At 37.3% G+C, this 21572-nt stretch overlaps 1 protein-coding gene across 2 annotated transcripts in view; it reads right to left on the reverse strand.

The window, feature by feature from the left end:
- LOC149842495 (uncharacterized) overlaps window positions 1-21572 on the reverse strand; it is a 254408-nt gene that overhangs the window by 191914 nt on the left and 40922 nt on the right. For both annotated transcript variants that reach the window (XM_089999224.1, XM_089999225.1), the window contains 4 exons: window positions 20948-21195; window positions 20573-20764; window positions 17407-17483; window positions 17210-17327 (listed from right to left, as the gene is read on the reverse strand). In XM_089999224.1, coding sequence (XP_089855350.1) covers window positions 17210-17327; window positions 17407-17483; window positions 20573-20764; window positions 20948-21195 — 635 coding nt within the window. The remainder of the gene's footprint in view (window positions 1-17209; window positions 17328-17406; window positions 17484-20572; window positions 20765-20947; window positions 21196-21572) is intronic.

Raw genomic sequence — 21572 nt, forward strand, 5'->3', positions numbered from 1 at the left:
GAGAGAGCTCCATTTGAAGATGACGAACACTCTTCCTTTTGAGGTTGGGATGTAGTAGCCATGACAAGTAACTTTTTCCACTTTGGGCAAATAGGCTTGATATGCCTCAGTTTCTTACAAAAATGGCATAAAAGCTTGCTATAATCTTTCTTCCCTCCTTGACAACTTGAGTTTTGATTCTTGACGTGAGGAGGCTTGTAGGTCCTTAAGTGTCGCGTATTATGCGAATCAAGGTGATACTAAGATAAACTTTGGATGCAAGATCGATAGAGATGTGCCTTGTGTGAATGACTCAATGTGGGATTGTGACTTTTAAGGATAAATTGTGCCAAATGAGCACTCCTATATTCTTTGGATCGTTATGAAGTTGTGTATTGGGGATTCCTATTGAGAAGCCTACGCACATTCTTTTTTTTGGTGTAACGTACTTTTGGACATGCACCACATGTTAAGTACTTTGTTGATCGGACAAGATATCCGAGACGGCCTTGTATAATGGAATATGCAAAATATTGTTGAAATGAATTCAAGACTGATCTTGCCAAACTGTGTTGTATTACTTCTTTTGCAGATAATATTTGTTGGGGTTTTTTTTGTGAAACCATTTCTCTTTCATCGTAGTCGTACTTTTGACAAGTCCAACCATACTTTTTGATAAGTACATCTTCTTACGTTGTGATGATTGGATGAGTAGGTTGTGGCAACCTCGATGAGTGCAAATAACAAAATGTTGAGATCACCTAAATAGGTGATGATTTCGCCTTCACCGACAAGATGCTCGAGTTGGGTCGAAAGACCAAAGTATGTAGAATGGGTCTTCAATTAACTACCCCTGATGTACTCATTCGAACCGCTGACTCCCGTCAGGAGAGAGGACGAGAAGGTACAAAAACTTCGATGGACAAGCCATTAATGGCAGTTACGAGCAAAAGACTCGGCTTCCCCAGTCATCGGAGTTAGGGAAAGAGGACTACCATAATTATCCTAGGTGGTAGTTCTCCATGTTCAGGATGGATCCATTGTTTATGCTGCTTTGGGGATTTCTCTCTTGGTCACTGACCGTCCCCTTAGGTGCAGACTCAGTCAGCTATCCGAGTTATCATAAAATACATAGCATAATAAACCCCCGGATCAGTGTAGGTTGTTTCTAGAGTCATGCCTTGTGCGTACCCACATGGCCAGTTAATATCAAAATATAATTTAAATTTAATCACACAATTTGTTGAGTTATGCACGTATGAAGGTTATTGCATGCAACTGGTTTCAATACTTATGGAATTGTGAGTGTGGTTGATGTAGCATGGTATTTTGCTAGTTAAATTGCTTATGCAGTTCTTCATTTGTAATAGTTAGCCTACTTGCGCCAGTGAAACGCTTGTAATAATTTTAGCATTATGCTCATGATAGTTTGCTCCATGACTGTTGAAATTAAAGTGTTATTTAATTTCCTATCTATTAGACATATTAAATTATTGTGCTTAATTATGTTCTATATCGTCCTGTATGTGCACCTACCAGTTTTTCGTGAAACTGACTCATTTTATGGGCAGGTGATGTATAGGTGATAGAGCCTACGATGGCACGATAGCGTGATGAGATCAAGATGAAGCTTTTTCTGTAATACCCGTAGAAAAAATGGGTAGTTTTAGTCATTATGGGCATAGGATCCATTAACGGGATCCATATAATAGTTGTGGGTGAGTTGGGTTTGGACCCACGTTGGAGCCAAATGGACCCAACCAGTGGATCCGACAGTTCTATGCCGACCCGGATCCACTTGGATCCCTTAATATGGGCTAACCCGGATCCATATTTTTAAACATACGGATCCAGATCGCTCGGATCCAGCGTCGTGGGTCGCGGGACCCGGACCGGGACCCGATACCTTTTTTATTTTAAAGAGGGGCTCGATTACAAGAATCGTGCCTAGGGCACAATTCTTGCAGAGCGTCAAGAAGGCAAGGGGAGGGGGGTACAGAGGAGAGAGAAGGTGGGGTTCGGTTCGACAAAGGGAGAAGGAGGGTGAGGTCTCGCCCTCTTACTTCTCATTGTCGCTTGTAATTGGCGTGCGGTGCTCAGAACACCCCAACAAGGAAGCCTCCCTGTGTGCGACAAAGCCTCCACGATGGTTCTCTCTGGTACAGTCTTCGACCTCTCCTCCTCGGCGTGCTATGGTGCTGACAACGTCGGACGTCCATCGACACTGGCTCCCTCACAGTGGAGCAATCGATGTCGGCGACCTCCCAACCGCGGCAACCACCTCCTCCAGTCGCCGGAAAAGGTAGGATTTTTGCACTTTTCTTGTTTGGTGTTGATTGTATCTTGTGTGTGTTGTGGGTCGGTCAAGAAAAGGGGAAGAAATTTCTATTAAACCCAAGATGTGCGATTTGGGGGTTTCTTGTTTTTATGCAAGAAGAGGAACCGAAGGCCATCAGGAACCCTGAGGTTACAGGGGAAGCCCTAACTCGGACGGCAATAAGGGTTTAACTTGTAAATGCAAATTCTTGATTTTACATGCGTGCTCTACACAGATTTTGGTTTGGCATGTACTAATTTAGGAAATCAGTATAGAAGCACCTGATTAGCCTAATTTGGTGTTTGATCTATCGATTTTAGGGGTAAGCACGATTCTCTTAAAGAAAATTTGATTCACGTGTACATAAATGTTGATAGATTTAAACCCATGAACGTTAAGTTATTTTATGTATAGTATTTCTTTTACAGTTTTCATTTGACTACAATAGTCTTGATCATGGGTTTTATACTAAATTGCAACAGTTGGGTTAAATTTTTGTTTATGTATGATAAAGTTTCATATCAACAGCTTGGTTCATCATAACTTCAGGACCGTGAAGTGTCATTTTATAGCATGGGTCTGATGAAGTTTATGATTTTCTTAGTTGTATTAAGGTGTTGAGGGTTGGACTAAACTAGTTATGAGTCGTATCAAAATAAATCTTAATTGCATTTGCAGTTCGTGAGAGAAATGGTGATAGTTGGGGAACCAGAGTGACACTCTTAAGCCTATGTTCCTGAAGAAGTATCTTAAGTATACATTATGCATGCTTTGAATCTAAAACATTTACATAATGCACTTTAGATGTTCATTTTAAAGTTATGAGGATCGGCAGGGAACCCCCTATCAACAGATTCTTGGGTACTGTTCTGAATCATAGACCTTACTAGCTGAATAAAAACTATGGTGTAGGCTCAAACAAGTTATGACAATGTTGATCTTACATTCTGAGATTTTAGATTTTCAGACTGGTAGTCGGTTCGGAAAGTGTCCTGCCCAAGCGTTGGGTGGGTGCTTCCACAATATAAGAGTCATATATTTTAAATTTGTTATCGTGACATGCTTTATCTATAATTTCTGGTCGTACATAATAATTTCATTTGTGTCTTGAGATGGTATCTTGTTGTTCATCATGATGATAAGAGTCAGCATCTTGAGATGAACTTGAACCACAAATCAGGTTGTTGGGAACTGCATTGCGTGCCCTCTAAATTAAACAACCTGTTTAAGTTAATAAGATGCTAGATTAAAAAGTACGTTAAATCGATGTTGAGTTAAATGTATCGCAGGTTCCATTCTGTTTTAAATTCAGAATTTGGGTATAAATCATTCTGTGAAATCTTCGTAGTTGTATATCATGGATTAAAGCATGAACACTTTAAGAATAATTTCCTGGTAATCACATGAATGATCAAGGTCTGAAACCTTAGGGTGTTTGGTAGACACTGGATTTGGGTTTCCCATGAGTAGTCGGTTTTGGAAAAACATTCTTGAGGGAAAAAAGGATCTAACATTATTAGGGATTTTCATTATTGATTCTGGATGCTTTATAGAGGACATTAATATACATGTGATCCATACGCCTGTGAAAAAGAAATCTGGTCAATGTGCTTTTGGAAGTATTTGTGGCTTTTGGGATGATCAATTTGAAGACACTTGGCTGCAGTTTACTATAAGTTGCTAATAACTATTAACTTACAACTGGGAGGATATCATCTTGTGGATCATTGTAATCTGGCCTATGAAAATTATGATAGTGGTGTTTCATGTCTTTGCACCATGACTATATTTTAGGGTGCTATACAAACAGGCCCTGTTAGAGAATGCCCAGGTTAAGATATTTTCAATGTAAACAATGTCTCTACAATTTATTTGGTTGAGAGGGAAAACTATTTTTATGACATTGGTTGCATATCTCGAAAGATCATAAACTAGATCTTTGAAAACTTGGGAGGACTAATAACATCTTATGCGCATATGACCACAGGGACTCGAATTTGGGATACTACTCAAACTATCTCTGACAAACCGAGCATCCTTATGTTAATTATTGATTAGCTGAATGTGTTCATTTTGTAGCATCAGCTCCTGGTATTATGCAAGTTGTATTCTTCTCTCATGAAAGTCCGTGAAATTTTATTACGATTGGCTAACATATAGTCGGCTGGACTGAATTTAGTCGGTTGGACTGAATTTAGTCGACTGGACTGAATTGACTATTTTAGCTAGAAAGATGGGGGTCCGAGATTGGTAAGCTCGACCACCTTCCTTAGCCTATGCGAAAACTTACACTTCTGCCCGGCGAAAACTTACACTTCTGCCCAGCGAATACGTGAAATGTTATCTTAGCATTTCATTGTACTGGTTGTGCATTTATGAATAAGATCATGGCTCGGTCCGTGATATTTTTGATGAGCACGTGTAATTTATGTGCACACTCGCACACTCAAAGGAGATATGCATTGGTTAATACACGTATGTGATGTAGATAACACACATAGTGAGGATGCATATGATTGGGAAATGGCATGCTTATGATTGGGTTTATATTTGCGTGGGTGCACATGCATTTGGCACATGTTAGCATGCTTTATAGTTTGCAAGTGCCTGTTAACATATTATTGTAAAGTCGGTTTTGGAAAGTGGATACATGAAATCAATGTGTGTTTAGAATGTAAAATCATGCATAAATGTTCTCATGTACTTATGAATTATGGATGAATGCATGTGTGTTAAGTGATTACATGAAAGCACGTGCACATGGATGGTGAACACATGAATATGATTATGGTAACTCATGCACACTGTTAAATTGGTTTGAATGGATGAGCATTTGGAGGCATGCTGACCTCATTGCATAAATTACAAGTTATGATTTTTGCATACGGTGCATCAATGGTCTAAATGAATCATCACAGGCCTGGAGAGCCTTGAGCCTTGGATCGCTCTTTCCTTAATTGTTTAAATGCATCACAAAAAATCATATTTTATATTATTGTTCGATATTGCACTGTTCAATGTGTTTTCACGCTCTGGAGTCTCGTGGTGGTTCTCCTAGGGGTAGATGTGAGCTTTTGCTTTGTTTTTGCATGCGGAACTGCAAAACTCAATAATTGGCTTTTAATAAAAAAATAATGAATAAGAAAGTGTAATATACGTTCTGGGATATCTCATCTGGAGAATGAGGTTCTTAGAGTTCAGGTCTTGGGGAGACTGTGAGGATACAAAAAGTCCATGTGCTGCATTTTTTTTCCCTGAACCCGATATTGAGGTTCATTCTCCTGGTCACGGTTTTAGGGAGAGTCTGTCACTTTACCCGGGAGTGGTGTATTGGTCACAGCTGTGAGTTTGTTATGGTACCAACTAATTGACACTAGTGGGCGTGGGGTGTCCTTTGTGTCCCCGACATTAGATGTGAAGGTTTAATGTTCCGAAGGTGATTCGGTCGAGAGCTAAGTTGGAACCCAGTAATAAAATACAAATTGTGTGTTAAGTTATCCTAGGAACCTACTTGACCTCGGGGTTTGTACTCGTTTGGTGTATCCGCGGGCAATGGTAATTAAAAAGATGAACTTAAATTGTATGCATTTAATAGGGCATGCATATGAAAAGGGAAACTTAAGGAAAGATAATAAGAGGATTCATGCATTACACATAAGTTATGTATTTTTCTGCTATGCATTAGAACATGCATATGTTATCTGTTTCCGTAATTGTTATATGTTTGGTGGATGCATGATGTTTAACTTTCAATGTATGTTAAATGTCTTGTTGTACTAAAATTGTGCATCATGGTATGGTTTAATGTTTCTTTGTGCATAATGGATGTACCTTGTGGTATGAATGCGTACCTGAATTATGAATTGTCATAATTGCATTTCTCTGAATAATTGTGTGGATTCATACTGTGGTTGTGGGATATATAAATGTTGTTATTAATGTTACCTGTCAGTTAACTGCTGATAAATTGTTGACTGTCGTAGCATAGACCTTTACTTATTCTTGTATGTGCTGAAAATCATACATGACACCCATATCACACACTGGATTCATGATATACGACATTAAAAGTTACAGATTTCCTACTTAGACAGTTGTAGTCTAATTCCTATAAATTTTTAGGTGAGGAATTGGAGTTAAGATCGGCTACGGGATGAGGCTTCGATCGGGATTTTGGATTTACTGTTCCAAGGATAGTGTGAGAACTCTGATCTTAATTTTCATTGATATTGAAATGAAAATAATGTTTTGATCTTGCTCCACCTGTAATGTTCTGGAATGTTTAGCCCTATGGTATGACTGGTTTCCGCTGTATAAAAAATCCTCAAAAATTTGGGTTAAGATTTTGGGGCGTTACATTTTTCCTGACGTTTCGCTCCTGAGGACACGTTGGTAAATTTGATATAAAGTATATTTCAAAAATTCTCTTTTAATTAAACCTTGAGTCACTAAAACTGTTTTAGTAAACTTCTTTTTGGTTTCAACAAACATAATGAGTTGTAAAAATCTCATGAACAATATCTCAATCATTGAAATTGCATTTTAAAACCATTTGATTTCAATAGTTGTGCAGAATTCGACAAAAAAAAATTTATGCTGTAATGCGCTCAAGGTCCATTAACTTGTTGTTTTAAAAATATCATTTTTCGCTGAAGTACTATTTAAACTCTGATAATCGCATGATTTCAAAGCTTTCTAAACTATTCTAAAAGTTACAAGTCTTGGATTTTTTGGGCGTTACACCCTCGCCCTCTTCGATTCGTCGGAGGAAGACCCGATCATTGTCCCCTCCCATTCGGCGTACCCTGACCACTGTCGGCGCTGCAGGTACGCCCTCCTCTTTGTCTCCTTCCCCTGTCTTCCTCTCCCTCTCTGACGACCTGTCACGGCTGTCGTCGGCGACTCCACAGGGGAGCCCGACATCGACGCCGCCTCCTCTCTCTCTCGTTCCTCACTCCCAACGTGCGACGATGATGCCATCTCTCTCCAGGTACGTCTTCTTCTTCTTCTAGTTGTCGGAGGGTCAGCAGGAGGCCGGCAGCTCCGTGTCGTGCCCTCCCCTTCTCTCTCTGCATTCGTTGGGAGACTAGTAGGGGACCGGCGATCCCTGTCGTGCCTCTCCTCTCTCGTTGTCTTCTTCTTCCTCCCTTTATCTTCTTCTTCTTCTGTTTTCCTGTCGTCCGACAAGGGGCGGACGCCACCTGCCCTTGTTTCGATCATCGGACAGGGGGGTTGGCGCCCCCTGTTCCTTGGTCCTTCCGCCTGGCAGGGGACCGACTGTTAAAATGTATCATTCGACAATTGTAATATTATATATATTTTATATATATAAAGGATAATACATATTCATATATGGTATATATGCATATGTATTATCCTAATTATATATATAAAATATATATTTATCTATTTATAGGCATAGGGGTAGTTTAGATATTTCACAGTTTTTACGCATATTCCATTTGGAATATGTTTGTAATTTTATTTTTAATTTTCTTTTTTATTTTCCCTTTTTTTTGTGGTTTGCGCCACCTAGGGAGGCTCCCCAAAGAGTCGTTGGGGAGCCCCCAACGGTCACAAATGTGACCGTTGGGGGCTCCCAACGACTCCTTTGGGAGCCCCCTTGGTGGCCCCTCTCTTGTGTTATAAATAGGGGTCTCCCCCTTTGTATTCTTTACTCCTTTGAGGAGCTTATGCTCCATTGTATGGGGTTTATACCCCCTTCTTCCTTCTTCAATAATATTCAACTTATGACTTTATGTCATATTTTTGCCCCTTGTGTGGGTTTATGTGTTAGCACATTATGTGCTTGTGTTGTTACCTTTAATGTGTTTATTCGCACTTCATGTGCATGTGTATGGGTTCTTTATTGAACCTAATATATTCAAAGCCACTTTCTAACATGGTATCAGAGCGATATTGAGATCGAGTTGCTCTTTGGTGCATCAGGAAGCGTGGTATTCAAGAAATTTTTAAAGAAAAATGGTGAAGTATTTATTTCTCTCTCTTTTCTTTCTTAAAGTTATTAGGTATGCATTCTATTTCTTTAAGTATTGTATGAAGAATTTAATATGTTTTTTTATGTGTACTCTTTGTCATTATGTCTTTTTATAAAAATTTGAGTTACTTGATACTCTATTGAATCTTTTTCGTATACATACTTTTTCGTATGTTTTTCTTTGAAAAATTTGAAAATGATAACTTGTTTGGCGAAAAATTAGATATATGATTGCTCAAAACTTAATGGGTCGGTAAAGATTTATGACCATTGGAGCCTTGAATTTATATTTTAAATCTAACTTTGTTTATAAGAATACCTTTTATATATGGTAAGTCTTTAAAGAAAGGTATGTTAAGATTAAAATGTTTGTGAGATGTAGTTTTTCGAAAAATGCTAAATTCCTTAATAAGTTTTGATTCACTTACCCAATGTGTCCTTTTTATATGAGCAACATTTAATTGAGAAAGTTTTTTTTTATATAATTCCGGTTGAATTAAGTTTTAAAATAGTCTTATGGAATATGGTGATTTTCTTTGCATCTTTATACTCTTAAAAGATTTTTTCAATTTGATTTAAAGAGCTTGTCTCATTATAAAATTTATGGTCTTCACTAATGTTTGTTGCATACTTATTACATTAGGAGTTCGTAATAATCTATTAAGTCATGTTTTTTTGATAAAACTTAAAAGCTTTTGAATTTTTCCTCAATAAACGTTTAATTTTATAGATTTATGCCATAGTACAATCTTACTTTATCATAAGGTTTTTTTAACAAATCTATTATTCTTCTTTGTTGGAATTTCTCTCACTTTAGTGGAGTTTCCCCCTTCTTTGGGAATTTTTGTGTGTTTTGAGCTCTCTTTAAGGAGCCTTTCGGTCCTTATAATCTTCTTGTGAGTATATACTCTTTTATGAAGATTTCATGGTTGTTATGAGAAGATTGTTTGTGAGTATCTTTTTCCTTGCATAATATCCTTCAACGATTCATTAATACTTGTAACCCTTTGTGGATCTTTTGAGATTGGTTGTGAGCATCATTTTTTAAGTTACAATAGTGGATTTCATAAGATTTTTCAAACTTCACCATCTTTATGAATGCCTATATTGGCCTAAGTTTGTTATTTGCTCATTCAAGATTATTGTCATTTAAAAATCTTGCATTGCATAAAAGTGCATCTATTATCATTTGGTGTGCATTTAATTGCACTTTATATCTATCATAGTTGAGGCTTGTTTTTGACTTTTTGATTATTCCAAATCGGTTCTTACGCATGATGTTGGTTAATATTTCATAATTGTGTTAGTTGCATAATAAGTCTTTTTTGTATAAATAACTTGTTTTGAAGATTAAGCATAATTCATGTTTGTGCAAAATTGTTGTGATAAAGCATATTATTGTGATTGATTATATTGAACCTTTGATTCAATTTTTAATCGGTCCTTTTTTCTTTGAAAAATGATTCCTAAAGTGTTTATTGCATTTTTGTGGCATTTATATTTGTCCATCACATGTTTCTTTAATGCATCATTGTTTTGGCCTTATTATTGTTTTATTAGAGATGTTTGTTGAGGTGAGTTATGGGCACCTCGTATTATATCATTTTAGATTGTCCAAATTGTCATATTATAGATGGTGGTTGAGGTGAGTTATGGGCACCTTGGGACTCTAGAATGATTTGGTATATGATCTCTAATTATGAGTGTGACACTCGTTGTTATGTCTTTTTAGATTGTCCACTTACCATATTATAGATGGGGGTTGAGGTGAGTTATGGGTACCTTGGGACTCTAAAATGATTTGGTATATGAGTGTGTCACTAGTTTGATGTTGGTCATTGATCTTATGGATGCCCTTATTTATATATAAATGTGATGGATATATGATGTTTGAAACCTTAACATGTTTTAAGGTATATTGAAATCAAGGTTTTAGGGATTATTGTCCAACCTTCAATTGTTTATGAAAATTATAAGTGCATTTGCACATTTGTGATTTTGTGATTTTGTGCACAAGTGTTCCATATGTTCTTGGTGTGCGTATGTTCACACATTTATTTTCAAGAATATTGTTCTATCGGTTGTTGTATCTTGTTGAAGATACTTTTACATAGTTTATTCCAAAATGTTATTTTTATGGGTATTCTTTTTTTTTTGAAGAATATTGTTCTATTGATTCAAGGTTTGATTTATATATATGTTTGTCATTACAAGTTTGATTACCTCAAAAGTCTTCTCCTTTTATGCCCCTTATCTAAGTGTCATCATATGTAGACAAGAATTTTATTACACCTTCGTGTGTTGGTAGCCCTTTGTTGGCTTTTGCTCTCTTGGTCTAGTAGCTGAACACACTTGTCTTGAGTGTTATTTTATGTAGACAAGACACGTTGATTCAAACCATGGTGTGTGATTTTAGTCCATGTTGGCGTTTGTGTCCTTGTTTAAATCGCTGAGATGTATGCCCATGGTTGGCTTATTTCACTCATTTCAAGTGTCATCTTATGTAGACAAGAGATGTATTGTGTTTTAGCCCATGGTTGGCTTGTTACTCTTGTTCTAGTAGCTGAACATACTTGGTTTTGAGTGTATTTTTACGTAGACAAGAGATGCTTTTGGTCCATGTTGACATGTATTCTCTTGTTCTTGTCGTAGATGCACTCATTTCAAGTATTATTATATGTAAACAAAAGATTCTTTTGCACACCTTTGTGTGTGTCTTTGGCCTTTAATGGCATTATATTTATATTCTTGATCTAGTAGCTTATACACTTGATTTATGGGTTTTGGAGGACTAATGAGGTAGTTGTTTGTAATGGATGAATTATTGTTGAAATTTACAAAATTTCATTCATGAACTGTGTTTTAAAATATTCAAGTGAATCATATTTTTGATATGCATATTTTAAAATCAAGTTGATTTTTTGGCATTTAATCTATATATTAAGTGCTTATGGTATTTTGGCCACTTTTGTATGCAAAATGTGTCTTTTTTTGTCAATTGAGTGAAGATTTTCCTAAATGGGTAAGATTCTCTACTCAAACAACACTATTCGTTTTGCCTCGTAAATGGATTTAAAACCTTGTGAACTCTTGTGTTTATTTTTTGTCTAAAGTATGCTTGGAGACTTTGTTTCTCTTGGTTGGCACTTCATTACATGTTTGAAGCATGTTCATTAATGATTCATTTACGTATTAATTCATTTCATGATAATATATGCATATGCTCTTTATGGCCTTTTAGGATCTCATTCAATAAAGTATATGTTGCTTATGCCTCTTCGTAGGATTATTGTGGTGTCCCTTAGTGGACTATTTTGTTATTCCCCCATTATGGGGTCGTGTTTGTCCAATATTGGACCTTATGAATGCATTATGCATTCTTGTAATACGCAAAGCTTGAGGGGGGGTGTTAAAATGTATCATTCGACAATTGTAATATTATATATATTTTATATATATAAAGGATAATACATATTCATATATGGTATATATGCATATGTATTATCCTAATTATATATATAAAATATATATTTATCTATTTATAGGCATAGGGGTAGTTTAGACATTTCACAGTTTTTACGCATATTCCATTTGGAATATGTTTGTAATTTTATTTTTAATTTTCTTTTTTATTTTCCCTTTTTTTGTGGTTTGCGCCACCTAGGGAGGCTCCCCAAAGAGTCGTTGGGGAGCCCCCAACGGTCACAAATGTGACCGTTGGGGGCTCCCAACGACTCCTTTGGGAGCCCCCTTGGTGGCCCCTCTCTTGTGTTATAAATAGGGGTTCTCCCCCTTTGTATTCTTTACTCCTTTGAGGAGCTTATGCTCCATTGTATGGGGTTTATACCCCCTTCTTCCTTCTTCTTCAATAATATTCAACTTATGACTTTATGTCATATTTTTGCCCCTTGTGTGGGTTTATGTGTTAGCACATTATGTGCTTGTGTTGTTACCTTTAATGGGTTTATTCGCACTTCATGTGCATGTGTATGGGTTCTTTATTGAACCTAATATATTCAAAGCCACTTTCTAACACTGACGCCCCTGTCCCTTTGTTCTGGACATCGAACAGGGGGGGTCGGTGCCCCCTGTCCTTTGTTTTTTTTTCATCGAATGGGGATCGGATTGGCGCCCCCTGTCTCTTATGTCGACAGACAGGGGCCCAGAGCCCCCTGGCTCTGTGTTTTTGACTAGCAGCAGGGGGATTCGCCCCCTGCTTCCTGGTTTTCCGGCATGCAGGGGAGCAGGCCCCTGTCTCTGCATAGTCCTTCGGGCAGGAGAGGGGGCTCCCCCTGCCACTTGCATGATTCTTCTGGTAGGGGTAGGGCCCCGCCACTACCTGGTTTTCCAGCAGGGGCCGAATCCCTTCCATTTGCTCGATTGCACTGGCAGGGGCTGACTTGGTTATCCGGCGGGGGCCTAGCCTCTGCCACTCTCCTTCTTCGGCAGAGACTGAGCCCCTACCATTGTCCTTTCTGTTCCTTACTATGGCTTTAGCATTTTAAGTGTTTATACTTTTGCAGTTTGCACGACGGATCCCGCTCCTGCCCCCGACTCCTACATCACCTACACTCGTAGACGCACACAACGAGGCAACATCCCGAGGTAGGGGAAAGTCGCACGAGGACTTTGGATGAATTAAATAAAGATTTAGGAAATTGAGATAGTGACGGATGATGCTCATATGACTTGTGTTCTTTACTTGTCTTTATTACATGCTTCCTGTAGTTGCCATATTCCGTATGCATAGATTAGTTCTGCAGTTAGTTTTCTGCCATTAATTTCCTTTACTTATGCATTGGCAAGTATATGAACACTTAAAAAAATTATGCCTTAATGTGGATATGTGTATGCAATGCAAGTGTGTAATTGACATGAGTATGCGTAACGAAGGGAAGTGTGCAATGAGCATTAAATGAAAGCTTGCATTTGTCACTAGCATATGAAATGGAACAAAACATGCTTATGAATATTTTTGTGCCATGTGCATAGTTAAAGAGTTGAGTATATGAATGTGCATTTGGAAGGCATGTAATTTATGTCATAAATGACATATTGCTTTGGTTTTTGCTTATGGTGCATCGATGATACAAGTGGACCATCGCAGGCCTGAAGAGCCTTGAGCACTAGATGCTCCTTCTTTATTTACTGTTAAATGCATCGCAAAAATCACATTTACTTTTATTGCACGTTTCTATGTGTTTCCACGGGCGGGAGTCTCGTGATGCTTCTTGGAGGGGTAGATGTGAGCTTTTGTCTTTGCTTTTACATGCTGAATTGCAAAACTCAATAATTGGCTTTTAATAAAAAGATAATGAATAAGAACGGTGTAATATATGTTCTAAGATCTCTCATAAGAAGAATGAGAATCTTAGAGATTTAGTTTTAGGAGATCACAGGAATACAAAAACTCTGTGTGCTTTACTTATTACCCCTAAACCCGATATTGAGGTTCTTCTCCTGGCCACGGTTTTAGGGAGAGTCTGTCACTTTGCCTGGAGATGGTGTGTAGACACAACTGTTGTTTTGGTATACCAAGAAAGTGGCGCCAGTGGATGCTGATTTTCATGGTGTCTCCGACATTGGATGCTGATTTTCAATGTTTCGATGGATAATGTTTCGTGATATCGGTCGAGGTCTAAGTTTGGAACCTAGTAATAAAATACAACTTATATGCTAAGCTACCTGGGAACCCAACTTGACCTCGGGGATTTTACTTGTTTAGTGTATCCGCGGACAACGGTAATTAAAAAGAGAAACTTAAATTGTGTGAATTTAATAGGAACATGCATATGGAGAAGGAGACTTGACTAAAAATAATAATGTGTTCATACATGTGCATTGAAATCATGCATACTCCTGGCATGCATTAGATCATGCATATTTACTTGTTTCCTCTACTGTTAAATGTTGGTGATGTATAATTTGTTTCTTAATGCATGTTAAATGTCTTTAATGCTTAGATTTAATTTCTTGCAAATTATAAATGCTATTACTGCTTTCAATAGAATAAACTGTTTATCTTGTGATGTCCTACTTTATTTATTCTACATTGTCTATTTGTGTACCTACCAGTTTGTTATGAAACTGACCCATTTTATGGGCAGGTGACGAGTAGGACTTTACAGACAGCCGATGGCGCGATGGAACATAGCTCGAGATCACCCTCTTTCTGTTGGCATCCTGGTTATTCTCTGTAAGTAAGATTGGTTTGTAAGCTAACGTGCCCATAATTGTCAACTTGTTTTTCTCTCTAAAAGAAAATTGTTTCCGCTTACGATCTGAAAAATCAAAATCCTGAACTTTGAACGGTTTTCTCTAAATGATTTCAAAATTTACAAGTTAAAATTTTGGAGCGTTAAATTGGTCATGTCTCGTTTGTGGGCCAGACCCGGCTCGGCGTAATAGTCAAGCCCTCTGTCCCTCTGTTCCCTTTTCTAGTTGCGCTCGAACAGCATCAACTCCTAGTATTGTTGTTGTCTCGAGCATGGTTGAGTCGAGCGAAACTCGACTATCACCGAGGGCAGCCCGGGTTAGTCCAATACCTCAGGCCGACTCATGGATATCAAATATCAACTATATTCCCTTCCAAACCGACTTTTTATGCCTCGTTCCTCCCGCTCGATTTCTTGTACTGAGTCAGGCTCGGTCTGGTCGACTCGAACTGAGTTTGGGTCCGACCCCTACGACGCAATCGTTGTCTCGTTCGTTAATATAAGGTTTTAACATCATTCTTTATGCAGCACGATAAAATCCTTTTTTTTAACGCTTCACTTCAGCACAACGGACGAGACACGCTTACCGAGGCATGAGCCTTTAAGAACCAATACTCGGAATCATCAGAGATTTAGACCATCTCCGAGGTAGGGAAAAGTTGCATGCAAGAACAACGTCAGAACACTTCTAATATATATACATATTATATTTATGTTATATATATATATGCTTTTAACTCAAAGATGCAGTTTTGCATATTTTTATCCATTTTCAATTACGTCATTTACTTTATCGTCATGCTGTAATGTGCACAAACTCCAGCTTTCTATAATTTATTTAGCTTGACGTGTGGATTCACACATCGGGCCTTGCTTTATGTCATTTACTTTGTCGACGCGTTGTAACGTGCATGCCTTCTGCTTTACGCAATTTACTTAGCCCAATGTACAATTTTGTACACCAAGCCTCGCTTACGCAATTTATTTAGCTTGATGTGTGGTTTCACACATCGGGCCCTGCTTTATGCCATTTATCTTGCTGTCGCGTTGTAATGTGCACAGGTTTATGCTTTAAAATATATGTATTTTACATACATATATAACTTTATAAAGTACGCAGTTTTTGCGTACTCTTGCTTGCCTTAAAGTATGCTAGTATATATTTAAAGACGTAGATTCGCGCATCCTCACCGAAACTCGATTTTTGATAGATTACTCATGCAAAATTTCAAGCTCGCATTCTCCGATGTCTTGAAAAGCAAAACAAGTGTTTTGCGTTTGCATATTCGCAACTTAGTTTTCTCTTCGAACCAACATAACAAAAAGGCCTCGACTACCTAGCCTTTAATGGTACGTACGTGAGATCCTTCTTTTTTGTATCCAGAATGACTCGGATATTTTCTAACTTAAGGCACGGGATGTTAAAAAATTTCAAATGTTGCCTGGGTTTCTTTCAAAGAAACCAATATCTTTCTCATTATAGTGGTACTATCAGACATGCACGACATGTTAGTATGACAATGATTTGGACTGGAGGTTTATGGTAACCTCGTAGTGCGACAATGCACCATGATGAAAAGAAAATCACAAAAATGGAGATGATTGCAGGCAAGATGCTCGATTCGGTTTAAAAGATAAAATAAGACCTAACGTACCCATTTATTCTTTGGTTCTGTTAAGGAAGAGAATAAAAATGAATGTTTTGCGCCTATTACCAGTTCTTCCTCCTAAGTTGAGGCCAATCATTCAGATTGATGGTAGTGAACCCATGAGTTTAGATGTTAATGAAGAGTTAGTTGTCCAAATACTTGTTAATTCTTACTGTTCATAGTGCTGCTGAAGTATGATCATTGCCTACATTCAGTTGTTTTGTGTGATTGGATCCAACTAGGTACTCTGATTATGTTTCTAAAATTAGAAAAAAAGGAAAACTTTCAGACAATAAGATATTATTACAAGCTATAAATATCAAGTGCATTCCATTCAGCTTCCCTAGAATGAAAGAAAGATCGAATTTTGCCCAGACCAGCAGACATATGTATGTCTTATAAAATCTTCCAGCCATGGCACATCTCCTTATGCCATAACCAGAATGTAGATCCAATATCAGTGAAGTATGATTTGTAGGGTTTATCATAATATTATGAACCAATGCTGTAGTTATCATATAGGAAGGGCTAGCGATATGGGTGTATTGTATCGTAAGATATGGAAAAAATCCTTTTTAAAAATCAGAAAAAATTCCAAAAATAAAAAAACATAGAATAAAATAGGAAAAAAATCAAATTTAAGCATTATGAACAATTAAACATACAAATGGATAACATGTGAAACGATATCGTAACAAACTAAAAACTAAGAAAAAACAAAAGGTTTACTAATAAAGAGTCACATTAGATAACAAACAAAAGAAAAAGGTTTTGAGCAGTGATACTGTGATACGCCGTATCATATCGTAAGAGACGATACGATACTGATAACACTGTTATGAACCACTTCTCCTCACTAAGTGTGTAGAACTGATTTTCATCTTATTTCAAAATCAACAGCACAGAACAACATTCCAAAAGTACATCCATTTTATTGATTAGTGTTTTCACACAAAACAGAGCAAAAAATAAGTAACCTTCTGGTGATTTGTGGACAAGATAGATAGAAATGAAATGTGTCTGAAATGCTTTCAGGACATCAAATGTATACCTTCTCAGGGCGTGTTTCCACTTTGAAGCGGATAAGTCCCAAGCATAGTAAAAGAGTGACAATTATTGATGAGGATAGTACACGAACAGGATGTCTAGCAACCCAAAATCCATATTGCCTGAACACAACCACAATAAACTGCCTTCAAAAATCACTCTTCACTTCACTTATAAAGCCCTCTCAGTTACAGTGCTCACCTATAAAAGTTCAAAATATAGCCTTGGACCAAGGGAAGCTTTGAATTCCTCAATATTGGTGGGCTCTCTTCTACCATCTGTAAGAATGGAATACTTTCAGTTAGTAAACATGCAAAGTACTAACATATTGTTTGTTCATTGAAGTTTCAATAGGATTAGTCCTGTACACAAAGAATAATAATACTATTGTGGAAAATTTATGATAAATATAGAATGGAGTGTCCAGCCCTTGAATTTACAGAATCCCTTGTAAGCTATGAATCAAAGTACAGAAATGAAAAGTTCGGTTCCACACATTGCAGTGGTGATTGTTGTCAAACACGAGTAGTTTTTTGTCCTTTTGTAGCTCCATCATAATAATCCACGTTCACTGTCATGGAATTTGTCCTCTCATTATATCATAATAGTGCAGTATTTAATGGATGGAGCTTAAATAAAATGATGGTTATTGAGACTCTCTCTCCTCCCTTTTATTCTGCCACTCATCTCCCATGAAATACAACTGGTACAGAGCTGACTTTAGCCTGACCTGCCATGCTTAGCAGACCCATTGACTACTACAACTGACATGAATTCCATAGGGACTGACCTGTTCAGCTGCCTTCATGAGTCAAGATTACATGTTAGAGATGGGCTCTGAGTAATTTCCACTAAAATGTTAGATTTTTTTATGAAATGAACTTTCTAGAGTTTCTTAAACGTTTTCAGAAATGAAAAGGACACCACCACCATTTCAATGTTTTTAGGACCAGATCCATTATAGCTGTATCAAATGATTACCCTGGGTCAATTGAAATGAAAAGATTGAAGATAGGGCTGGGTTTTGACAGGGTGCATATTAACTCCATGGCAAGTTTGAGGGAAAAAAGAAGAATCAAGAAAGGGTTTTCCATTAAAGGCAAGTTCATTCTTTATTGATATAAAATAATAGCATTGAATCCTCTTATATTCTGTCCACATTTATTGTTCCTTCTGTGTTCCAAAGATGAAGTTAGTCTAAGAAACGGTGACCATAATGAAGTTTTCCAATGTCCCTGTATTTAATAGAAATGCCATTGTGGGGCCAATTCCACTCCTGGGTTTATCACCAAGGTGAGACCCTAGGTGGGTTCCTTGTCAACCAAAAAAAAAACTTCTCCTTTATAAATTGGTTCATTCTGAAGTTTCTTTATGTGCATTTGCCAAATGGCCAAACTCAGATTTGTGGTGGGTTTGACAGAACATTGTGTTTGCTTTATGCTCTTTAACGCTGGTTTTTGTGATGTCATATTATCATCAGTCAACTGGATTGGACAATCTACTTTTTGAAATTAAGAGAATATTAGAATGCTCATGAAAGCCTACACATGGATATGTCTGAAAGTAAAAAACATGGGATGCATCCATACATCTACTACACATGCCCTAAAGCAAGGTTGCCAAAGAAGGAAGCAAAATCGAGAAGCGGGGAGGCAAGAAACAAGGGGTTTATAAGTACACATGAAGTGAGAAGCAAAAAGTTAATATGACAAAATATATTGCTATTTAAGACTTATTCTTCATTCTAATTATAGTGGACCGGCTACAAATCGCAATTTGTTATTTATGTAAATTCATTGTCTTATAATCAAAATGCAATTCTAATGTTGAAAATCTGATGTCCTTGAGATTGTGCTTCCCATGATTAGGGAACCAAATTTCAGAGGTGGTTTGCTTCCAGCTTCCAAAGATATTTCCCAGGAATCAAGCTTCCCAAGGAAAGTAGAAGCTTCCGGTAACCATGCTCTAAAACAAGTACATTGCATGCAAGAAACATGCCTCTCTGTTCATTAACAATAGCTTCCAGTAACCCTTTGCATTATGCTTTCTTTGAGCATTTGGTTATGAATAAAATATTTACTTTTAAGATTGTTTGTGAGTGCTCTCTCGTTGGCCCTTGTGTTTGTGCCTATTGTGGGTTGTGTTTGTGCCTCTTGTGAGGTGTGTGGGCTCATATTCTACTTCATTACATGGTGTTATTGTATAGGTCAGCAAGGTGTTTGTTATGTCATGGGTGAGGTGCACTCTAGGTGCAATGTTGGTTATGTCATAGGTCAGCATTGGGTTGTACTATGTAGGTTACATGCACTGTAGAGTGCATTTTTTCTTTGCTTGTACTAACGGCTAGTTATGTTCTCTATTCCTTCTAGTTAGATCTAGTAGCCTAGCTAACAGCTAGTTCTTTGAGTTGTATACGTATATGGCATATGCCACTTTGTAAGCATGCATATTTTGTGCATTATTTCCTATTAATAAAATTAATATTTTTTACATTGTGAGTGCCCTTGCAGGTGTGTGTGTGTGTGCTCTTGCCCATAGTGGCTTTGTGAGTGATTCTTGAGCCCTTGTGTGGCTTGTGTTCTTTTGCCGTAGCGGCATTGCGACTTTTGTACTCTTGTATACCATTTCGTTACAGCTATCACCAAGCAAACTTAATTCAGATTTTGATAAAATGAGCAAGAAATATAATGGATAGCATGAAATTTGGTTTTATACTTTTTGTGTTCTTATATTATCAAATGACTGTACATACTAGAGGATGACTATTCAGTTTCTATTTAGAGATATGTCTAATGGATCATATGTATTTCTCCTGCTTTGGCACCTAACTTCCATGCCTCTATCTTTTCTGCTTGCACTCTTATACTGCCAAAATTATTATACATAATATAGGATAACTATTCAGTTTCACATTTAAAGATATGTTCAATGGACCATGTGCATTTTTCCCCTTCTTTGGCACCTTACTTCCATGCATTCATTTTTGCTTCCAATTCCTATCCAACTTATCTTTATGCTATAGTGTTTTTCTTGACATTTTTTTCATACTGTATTGAGTACATTTGAAGAATAATGAACCTTAGCAGCCATTCTACATTTGTGAGACTCTATCATTAATTATAATGATAAGAATACAGAAAGCTCCTTCCAAGTATTTTTCTCGCAATGTGCACTAGTTCATGACATGCACACAAATACATAAACATTTCAAAAGTGGTACCTAACTGAACCAAAGCATCTCAATAATTATGAGCTCATTTTTGCATGATCTATTAACTGTGAATTTGAAGACATCTACTGATTATGCTTTGAAAATAGCACATGTACAATTTAACAAACAAAGATTGCTTGCAGAGAATTGTAAAACCTGGATGGGGTGCCTAGCCTCTTCCTGTTTGCTTATTGAATGAAGCTCACTTTCATCTTCAACATTCAACAAGGGCTTCAATCGAGATGAAGGGATCCTTCTCTTTCTTGTTCGATGACAAAATCCCCACCCAAAGAAGGAAGAAACCAAGAGAACATAAAGTATTGCTAATGATAATTCCACACATTTGACCTGCAAGCATCATAACATAACCTTCACCTAAATGATAAATGATTCAACAAGATAAGAACTAGTACGAGATGTGAAATGGGCATGTATCTGTACATTGGATCAAGAAGCAAACAATTAATTTTTAACATTATATAGCCACTTGGCCTTTCTTGCATTATAGACTACAAATTAACAGATGTGCACCTTTAAAGAACCAATTTTCACAGAGCAGGAACCTTTCTCATGAGGTGCAGGAGGTGTTGATTCAGAGCATATGGGAGAAGAAGGGCAATCACCACAGGAACAGCCCAATGAAGTGTCGCTGCAGGAATAAACAGATGCATTCATAGGTTCCATTCCTGATGCTGGAGGAGCAGTTGACCTGAACTTAATCGTATATGGTGAGCCAACAGAGCCCAGTTCTGCTTGGCGCCCAATGAAAGCAAACCATTCTATAAAGCAACAAAAGACAAAAATAATCATCAATGCCCCAATGTGGATACTTTTAATTCTAAAATAAGACAAACCCAAGTAAATCTAAATAGTAAATCATATCCAATCTCCGGATCGAGCCAGATAGCTGGATGGTTAGGTCGCACTATTATAACCGAGGACTTGGGTTTGAATCCCACAAGGGCAAACCCCCAGCTTGCCTATTACAAAAATCATATCCAATCTCTCTGGATGCTGTAACAATCTATTTTAAATTTTCAGAACTACCAAACTATGTGTAAAGATGCCTATTACACTTGTAATATGTGGGATCCAACCCACATATTTCATGCTTCTTGAGCATTTTGTGATAATATAATTATTTATTTTTTAAGTG

This window comes from Nuphar pumila, chromosome 3 (assembly GCF_984573655.1).
Source record: "Nuphar pumila chromosome 3, dmNupPumi1.hap1.1, whole genome shotgun sequence".
In the NCBI taxonomy this organism is placed as follows: Eukaryota; Viridiplantae; Streptophyta; class Magnoliopsida; order Nymphaeales; family Nymphaeaceae; genus Nuphar; species Nuphar pumila.